This window comes from Ailuropoda melanoleuca, chromosome 14 (assembly GCF_002007445.2).
Source record: "Ailuropoda melanoleuca isolate Jingjing chromosome 14, ASM200744v2, whole genome shotgun sequence".
Lineage (NCBI taxonomy): Eukaryota > Metazoa > Chordata > Mammalia > Carnivora > Ursidae > Ailuropoda > Ailuropoda melanoleuca.
The window spans coordinates 93,889,218-93,898,072 of NC_048231.1; the positions used below are offsets into that span (position 1 = coordinate 93,889,218).

The 8,855-nt window shown below is 50.8% G+C and overlaps 1 protein-coding gene across 4 annotated transcripts in view; it reads left to right on the forward strand.

The window, feature by feature from the left end:
* The window catches only part of LOC100468691 (serpin B8), a 14,566-nt gene continuing 5,711 nt past the window's right edge, over positions 1 to 8,855 (forward strand). Inside the window, exons 1-4 of one of the 4 annotated variants that reach the window (XM_019807102.2) lie at positions 1 to 136; positions 895 to 1,054; positions 6,210 to 6,387; positions 7,346 to 7,483. In XM_019807102.2, the coding sequence (XP_019662661.1) occupies positions 6,220 to 6,387; positions 7,346 to 7,483 (306 nt within the window). In that variant the 5' untranslated portion in view covers positions 1 to 136; positions 895 to 1,054; positions 6,210 to 6,219. Of the gene's footprint in view, positions 137 to 894; positions 1,055 to 4,087; positions 4,380 to 6,209; positions 6,388 to 7,344; positions 7,484 to 8,715; positions 8,801 to 8,855 lie in introns of those variants that run through there. The other 3 variants (XM_002926364.4, XM_019807101.2, XM_019807103.2) reach the window with 3 other exon arrangements.

Genomic DNA, 8,855 nt, shown 5'->3' on the forward strand with positions numbered 1-8,855 from the left:
ACATAGGGGGTGCCAAGCAATCCCGGACGGCCCTGAATCACCCGCCGGAAGCCTCGCCAGATCAAAGCTGTCGGGAAGCGCGCAGCAAGCTGGAGGAGCAGCCGAGGCAGCCGCAGCAGGAGCAGGAATCTCCCAGGTACCGGGGCAGGGAAGCGCGCGCGTCCCCGGCCGGCAGCGCGGCGGCGCGCGGGATGCAGGCGGGGAGGGAGGCCGGCGGGAGGCGGACGCACAGCGCGGAAAAGGAGAGGACCAGGGCTGTCGGCGGGGGCGGGGGGTGGTGATCGGACCGGACAGCGGCGGGGCAGCTGTGGGGGACTCTGAGGTGGGTGTGGGCGAGGTCGGCCGTAGCACCCAGCACAGGCGCGCAGACGCGCCCTGGGGCGCAGGGGTCCCCCGAGTGGGAGGGACACCGCGTCGGCTAACGCCAGCGCGCTGCGATCTGCCCGCAGGGAGGGAGAGGCCGGTGACCCAGGCCTGGGGTTCTGCTGCCGACGTCGGCTGGTCGGAAACTTTTGGGTGCGTGGAAGCAGTCGCGGGGTGCAGCAGGAAGACCGGGGCGCCCGCTGCAGCCACGCCTGGAATTTCCAGGGCGTCTTGGGCAAGTTCCGGGGAGGGGCTGGGTCAGCACCACCTCCCGCGAGGAGGCCGATAGGCTCGAGGCCGCTCCCTCTGCCTCCTCCCTCCCTTCCACGCTTCCCCCGCCTTCCTTTATCCTATTTTTTTTTTTTGCATACTCTTTGCTTTTCTTTCTTTTTTCTTTCTTTCATATCTTTTATCTGCTCTTCATTGGCTGCTTTCCCTCAGCTTGAGAAAATGCTCCTTTGCCCGTTTCCACCTCGTCTGCCGCCACAGTAATTAATTTAATGGACTCCCCTTTTCCCGCATTCTCCCCAGCTCCTGCTCCCAACGCTTGGTGAGGCTCTTTCGGGCCCCTGCTGCCTGCGGCCCCCTGTGCTGCCCGCCTGTCCTCCTCCAGCCCTCGGGCTACCCTGGGCTTCCTGCCCTTGTCTTCTTCCTCTCCTACCTGCAAATACCGGGAGTTCTTAAAAACTAGGTGAGTTTCTCTTCTTAGGCCTCTCTGTATGTTGTAGCTTCATCCATTTCCCTAGGATCTCCCGCAGTCTGGGTGCTAAGGGACCCCAGTCTCTTGCTATGGGACTTGGCCGGACTCAGTAACCTGCCTGGATTTACAAACATCCCTTGGCTGCCTTTGTTACAGGGACCTAGGGACATACCGTGGTCTACACATCTCACATGGAATGTATCACCTTCCTCACTCCATCTAGCTCCTCATAAACTTCCAAGGGGTCATGGCCTGCCCCAGGCATCAGTGAGCTAGGAGTCTGTTAAAAGGTAAACTGAGGCATATTAAAAAGTTCAGTTCATCAGAGCACAGATGAATTCGAATGGGGCAGCATCCAGTCTAGGGGCAGGAAGGAGCCCTGAGGAGCTGTGCAGAAGCAAAGACTTCTAAGCAGAAGGGAGTGGGAACAAGGAAGTTATACTAGCAAAACAGAGGGTTGGTTATGCAAAGTTCTGTCCTTCAGTGGATGGCAGGGGTCTGGCAGGCGGATGAAGTCACTAGGGCTGGTCAGGCGGTTCCGGATGGACTGGTTTCGGATTCCATTTCGGGGAGAGCCGACATTGTAATTCAGTTAAGTGTCTGCATCTGGGCCTGACCATAAGTGGCTCGTCTGGGGCTGGTGTCTTGTTTTTAGCCAGCCACAGCAGCTTGCTGCCTGACTCCTCCTGCTCCCCCCCCCCCCCCCCCCCCCCCCCGTGATGGGTCACCTGGCGGGCAGTGCCACCTTGCCCTCCACAAGGCTCATGCTGCCTCCGTGTCTGGCAGCGGCTGCTCTATGGCCCTGCATGGCCCGCAGGCTCCCCAGCCCTTTCCAGAATCCGTGGTGAGCCACTGCGTTTTCTAAACCCCAGTGTACTCCTATAAGACTTTTGCTTAAAAACCACACCTGGCTCTCCGGACCATAGCTCAAGTTCAGACTTCTTGTCCAAGCGCACCCCGCGTCACACAACCACAGAGACCCAGTCTCTCCGCCCCAGACGGACTCGCGCCTCCCACCACCTTCTCTGTCCCACCGATCCCACCACTGAGCCCGCAACCTCACCTCCCCTTTCACCACCTCACAGACACTCCTGCCAGACCTGTGAAAGCCAGCTTGCCCCTCACCTTCTCCTGCGCTTCTAAAGAGAATTTATTCCTCTTGTTTGTGGCTTCCTTAGCACTTTGTGGATTATCCGGCTCCAGCGCACAGGGCTGGCTCGAAATCACACATTTATGTTTGTGTGTCTCCCTCGGGTGGGAGCGTCCCGTCAGGAATGATGGCCTTTATTGTTGTCTTCTCTAACCCATAGAAGAAAGTGCTATAATGAATGTTCTTTGTATAATTCACTTTTGGAGGGTCTGGGGGAAGGCGGAGTGGAGCAGGGAGCTCACAGGCATTCGGGGGCTCAGGAGGAGAGCAGTGCCTCCTCCATGGAAGCAGAAGGCTTGCATTTGCGGCCCACTCTGCTACTCTGACCATGAGACCTGAGGACAGTCGTTAATTGTAAAAGATTAGTCTTTCACCAGTCTTTTTAGTCTTTCACCAGTAAAACTAGTTTAACGCCAATTCATTTTATAGGCCGGACATCAAACCGTTCCACATTGTTGTGTTTTTATGACACAGTTGAATGGTGGCCCTGGTACCTGGAGGTATTGTTTTGTATTATATTGAAATTCAGTCCTTTTCATTTTTATTTATTTTATTTTCTTAAAGATTTTATTTGAGATAGAGCGAGCCAAACAGAGAGAGAGAGCATGAGCAGGGGGGAGGCGGAGGGCAAGGGAGAAGCAGGCTCTTGACTGAGAAGGGAGCCCCATGTGGGGCTCGATCCCAGGACCCCGAGATCATGACCTGAGCCGAAGGCAGATGCTTAACTGACTGAGCCACCCAGGTGCCCCAAAATTTGTTTCTTTTTAGATTTGTTGGGCAAGTTCCACTTTGTTTCAAGGATAACCCTCTCAAAAGCTTTATGTACACATGAGATTGGGGCACGAAGAAGTGGGGGAAAGAGAGTCATTGGATTATCCTGTTCCAGCTCCTTCCTCTTCATGGGTGTGACCTGGGACACACCCCCGAGGTGCCCGCGTGGTGAGTGTGTGCCAGGGTGTCCTTGCTATGGGGCAGCTGCTGATGGGAAATGCCGTGCTACCGACCAGCACCTGCCCACGTGGAAATGAACTGAAGGAAGAGGAAAGATGGGAGAAACCAGAAGTGGGCATTTGCCATTAAAGGCAGTTAAAATGTGAAGTTGGAATTGATGTGATATTCCAGTACGTTCCTTTGCCTGTTCAGGCAGGACAACACACACACACACACACACACACACACACACACACACACACACACACACTCTCACACTGAGCAGCCTAAACTTAGGCTCAGGTAGGATCAAATCCCAACGGTTTGTGTCTATCACCCCCAGGTTACCAACTTCTCCCCTCCTCCGGGTCTCTTTGGTGCCACTTGTGGTAGGCTGGGTGCTGTGCAGTTTGCGTCCCCCCCACCCCACCCCGGGGGGCTCCTGTTTTCTTTTCTGAAAAGTCCTCCAACAGAAGGTGAGGAAATGTGGGGATAGAGGTGGCCTGCAGGCAGGCTGGACACTGCTCTCTCTCGTGGGACTTGCCCCCCCCCGGAACTTTTACTTTTGTCCCCTAAGAAATGGCCTGTCAAGTACAGCATGCTGCTGTGCGAGCTTGTCAATGTTGTATTCTCTTGGTTGATGTTGTGTTTGTTTGTTTATGTGTTTATTAAAGATTTATACAGTTATTTATTTGAGAGAGGGAGAGAGAGAGCATGAGCAGGGGAAGGGGCAGAAGGAGAGAGATAATCCAGGAGCAGACTCCCTGCTGAGCAGAGCCTGACAGGACCATGGGGGGGGNCCGGGGGGGGGGGGGGGAGCTCCATCCCAGGACCCAGAGATCATGACCCGAGCTGAAACCAGGAGTCTGCTGGTTAACCTGCTGAGCCCCCCAGGCGCCCCTTGGTTGATATTTTAAATCATTTCTTTTACACCTGAATCTGCACGGGTTGGGGCTGTTGTAGAACCTGTATTTCCAGTGCAGCCTTTATACTTGTTTGTCTGATATCACACTTTTTTTTCTTCCTAAATCAGAGACATCTTATGTCTTCTCTTGAAAAAAGTGTCTTAGGAAGAAACTTTCAAGGAAGCAGTCAACCGCTAGAGAGGCTCTGTTTGAAACAGTTGTCTCTCTGGCCTCTTCCTGCCCACTGAGCTCCTCTTCGCTCTCCTGCCCCCAAGAAATCCAGGAGACCCCCCTCCCCGAAGGCCTAATGAGATGCACTTGCAAGAATGCGGTAGGAGGCACTGCTAGTCTGTGAAACTGAAAGAAGAAATATCACATGATGAGCCACTGGTTGATAAAAATGAACAGATGCATGATGACCCTTATGCTAGGCTGAGATGCCAGTACTTTTGGTATTGCTTATTTGCTGATTTTCCAAACTGGAATCTGTTTTCCTTGTGTAGCTTTAAAATTTTTGACTTAAAAAGATAGATGCAAACTGAGGGGGGGGGAAAAGGATAACATCATAGAAAAAAAGTATCTTGCAGGGTCATGGGATTATGCGTGACAATTTGTCCTTTTATTTTCTAGAATGTTTTCAACTGGAGCAGCAAAGAGACTCAGGGAAACCAAGATGAGTTGATGAACTTTAAGAATTTACTGAACAGTAGTCCAGGTTTCTATAAGGCAGAAGAGAAATAGACAATTAATGAAGGACTTATAATAATTTGCTGAAATTATAATAATTAAGAAGGTGCAATAACTTTTCACATCTTGGAGCAAGGGGACTCATGAAGTTCTCCTACCCTCCCACAGAGACTGGGAGGTGGGGGCGCTGACTCCCTTGATAATTCCATTTTTAAAGGAACGGCTCCTAGGGATTGAGAAAGACTGTCCTGGGTTTAAAATAGGAAAGAGGCTTTTCAGAATATTTCTATCTCAGAGGAGCAGAGAAACAATTTACAGGGACAAGTTGTCGAAAGCAAAAGCTCTAAGGAAAGGGAGGGCAGCAGAGGCAGGAAGGAGTGTGTCTAAAGCTTAATCAGGCTGGCGGCCAGGTCAAGGCTGGGCTTGGTCAGACTGGCGTCAGAGTCCGCGCCTCTGACTCCAGGTGTCCACTTGCCGCCTTGAGAGTTGGACCTCACGTTTTACTTCTCGTACGGGCTCCCGGGCCTGCTCGCCAGCCCAGTTTCAGCCACTCCACGGAAAACAGTGTATCTTTTCGGAGTTCCCCTGATTCAAAGTGAATTTTCTGTTTTCCTAAACCCACGCTTAAAATTTGTTGAAATCCATCCAGTTGATTTCACATGACATGGTGACAGAAAGTCGTTTTTTTCTTTACGAAGACTTCTTTATAATAGGACATTGTTTCTAGATTATGCCAGGGACACCAAACTGAGGGAGAACTTGCAGCAACAGGGGGCTTGTGTAATGATGAAGAATTCAGGCTCTGGGATCAAACTGCAGTTCTGACCCTGACTTTCTTGCTCACTGCCTGGGGGATCTGGGAGAAGCTACTAGACCTTGCTCAGTCTCCCTCCCTCTAAGGTGGGGCAACTGTACTGATCTTCTGCATTGTTGTGGGGCTCAAGAGATTCCCGGACAACATGGGAACCTGACATGGAGACCTGTCGGCCATTGTTCCACTGGGGGAGGGGCTCTTATCCTGCAGTTCTGGAGGTCAGAAGCCCAAAAGAGGTGTGCAGAGTTGCACGTTTTCCTGAAGGCTTTAGGGCAGAATCTGTTTCCTTGCCTTTTGCAGCCCCAGAGGCTGCCTGCCTTCCTTGGTCCATGGCCTCGTGTCCTGCGTCATTCTGACCTTTGCTTCTATTGTCACATCTCCTCCTCTGACTCTGACCTTTCTGCCTTCCTTCTAGAAGCTTCCAGTGATGCCACTGAGCCCACCTGGGTACTGCAGGAAATCTCCCCATCTAAAGATCCTTAATTCTGTCACTCACATCCACAAGGTCCCTAAAGCCGCGCAAGATAACAGGGGTTTGGGAGATTCAACGTGGGTGTCTGTGGGAGAGCAGTTCTTCCCGTGACCACACCCGGTGTCCACTGACAGGGGTGCTAATGGCAGACGCGGCTGATGTGCCTCCATGTTGTGCTTTCCATACAGGCCTTCCCCGATGGAGGATCTCTATGAAGCAAATGGCAGTTTTGCCATTAACTTATTAAAAATGTTGGGTGAAGAGGACAGCTCCCGAAATGTGTTCTTCTCCCCTCTGAGCATCTCCTCTGCTCTGGCTATGGTCTTCATGGGGGCCAAAGGAAACACCGCCACCCAGATGTCCCAGGTATGCGTGCTAGCATTCTGTCCCACAAGAAGTCCCCAGATTTCACTTTTGTTACATTTTAAGTTTTGGCTAATGTTATATATCAAATTGAAATGTAGCTGTTTGAATGAACTTAGTGTGAAATGGGTTCCTTCTAGTGTATGGTTATGCACCAGAAGAAAGCAACACAAATGTGCACTTCTGTCTCTGGAGTTATTGAGAGGGAATGTCTAATCCGATCTGAAACGGGTTCTGTGGGACCTGAGCTTCCAATGAAGTCGTGGCAAATACTTTAGGGAAGTAGTCTTTAACCTCTGTGTTATCTTAGGATTCTTCAACGGTCTTGTGAGTGTCCCAGAACATTGCCAACCCATTGATAGCAGGGGTACGTGGGTGCGCTGTGGAAGTGCTTCTGGGGATGGCAGCTGGGGGGTCGGTGGATGGAGCCGGAGGAGGGAGGCTTTGGACTGCGGCTACTGGGAGACAGAGGAACAACCTTAATTTTCACTGTGACTTGACATGGAAGTCCCAGTCTGGTCAGCAGAACTGTGAAATTGCTGCTGAAGTATTTTCTGTTGATTCCTGCTCATTCTCGTATTCCCTGGGTTGTGCTAGATTCATTCCAACTACCTCTTTGTACTGTTTGGTCTCGCTCCTGAGTTCTCACACCCACATTTCTAGGTGGATAAATTAGCCCGGAACGTGGTTTACACCGGGGCGGCATTTGCCACTGTCCAGACAGCTTGGTGGTCTGAGAGGTGCTACTGACACCTAGTGGGCAGAGGCCAGAAATGCTGCAGAACATCTTGGCCCCAAATGTCAACAGTGCCAGGGTAGAGGAAAGGAACCGTGGGAGGGTTAAACCAAACGTCTTTCAAGATGGGATCCTTTGTGATCTTCAGCGCAAGGGCTGTTGGAGATAGCTCTTTGTGGGAGCAAGGTGGCAATGTTACAAGTCCGTGTCCCTGTCTGTTGCCAGGCGCTTTGTTTGAACAGAAGAGGATATATTCACCAAGATTTCCAGTCACTTCTCACGGAGGTTAACAAATCTGGCACTCAGTACTTGCTCAGAACTGCCAACAGACTCTTCGGAGAGAAGACATGTGATTTCCTTCCTGTAAGTTGTACTCACACATTGATGTTAAAAAAAAAAACAACTCGCAAATAAGGTAGAAATTACAGAAGAACAGAGATAAAGTATAGTTTTGTTGCCTTAAAAATGTGCTTAGAATTATACTTCTGTAATTATAATTTTGAATTTTATGATTACCTCTGAATTATGTCCTTTTTAAAGCTGGGCTTTTTTTTAAGGTTTTTATTTATTTGAGACAGAGAGAGAGAGAGCACGCAAAAGCAGGGAGGAAGGTCGGAGGAAGAAGGAGAAGCAGACTCCTCACTGAGCAGGGAGCCCAATGCAGGGCTGGATCCCAGGACCCTGAGATCATGACCCGAGCCCAAAACAGACACTTAACTGATTGAGCCACCGAGGAGCCCCTAAAGTTGTTTTTGATAGATCCCTTCCAGATGTCAATCTCGTATGTCGATCTTCCTGCACCCAGACCTGCTTCTCCCCCTTGACCTCCTGTGCCTCACTGACTACATCGTCCCGTGTGTGTACCCAGCTGTCCCCAGCCTCACCTCTGGTTGTTGGGCGGTTCCTGCAGAGCCGGTCTCTCCAGGCCTCTTAGATTTGTCCCCTCTTCTGAATCACCACCACCACTGCCTGGGTCCAGACACTCACTGGATCTTCCACACCATTATTTTAATTCTTTCCTGATGGAGCTCTCCACGTCCAGCCAGGTTCTTCCACACTTCTGACAGAATAGTCTTTCGAAAATTAAAATTGGGCCATGAAACTGAGGTTTTAAATCTGTGCACTTCCTATGTACTGAAGTGTGTAATTCTCAAGTTGCCTGGTCCGCTAAAAGCCTGCCATCATGCAACGCATGAGGGCTGAAAAAGAATGTTGCATACCGTGCAGAGTGTCGCTACCTCAGATTAATGAAGTGATCTGGACAAACCCGGCCATCTTCCTGGCTGGTGGTTCCAAGGATTTTTCTCGGTGAGATTCAGATACATCCCTGTCCTGGCTCCTGTTGGGTGCCACCCCATGGAGGTTGCCTGCTCTGGGCTTGAGTATCATTGGAGATAATTCTGGGTCTTCTAGGACAAGCACTAATGATCCCAGGAATCTTCTGGTTAACTGCTGTTCATTTTTGAATGTCAGCCTGATCTTTGAGGATTGTCATTGGGGGCTACTGGGGACACAAGGAGCCACCATCCCATTTTCTCAGTTGCTTTCTCAGTTGCTTGGCTCCTCTTTCTGTCTACATTTTCTTTCTTCTGTAGAAGCTAAAATATTTGAGAACAGGAGATGGGCGGAGGATGGGAGCCAATTGCCAGGCACATTGTATCTGGCCCAAGTTTTTGTGAGGTGAGTTATCTTTGGGTTTTCGTGTATTGGGTACAGGCACTTCCCGACTTGACCC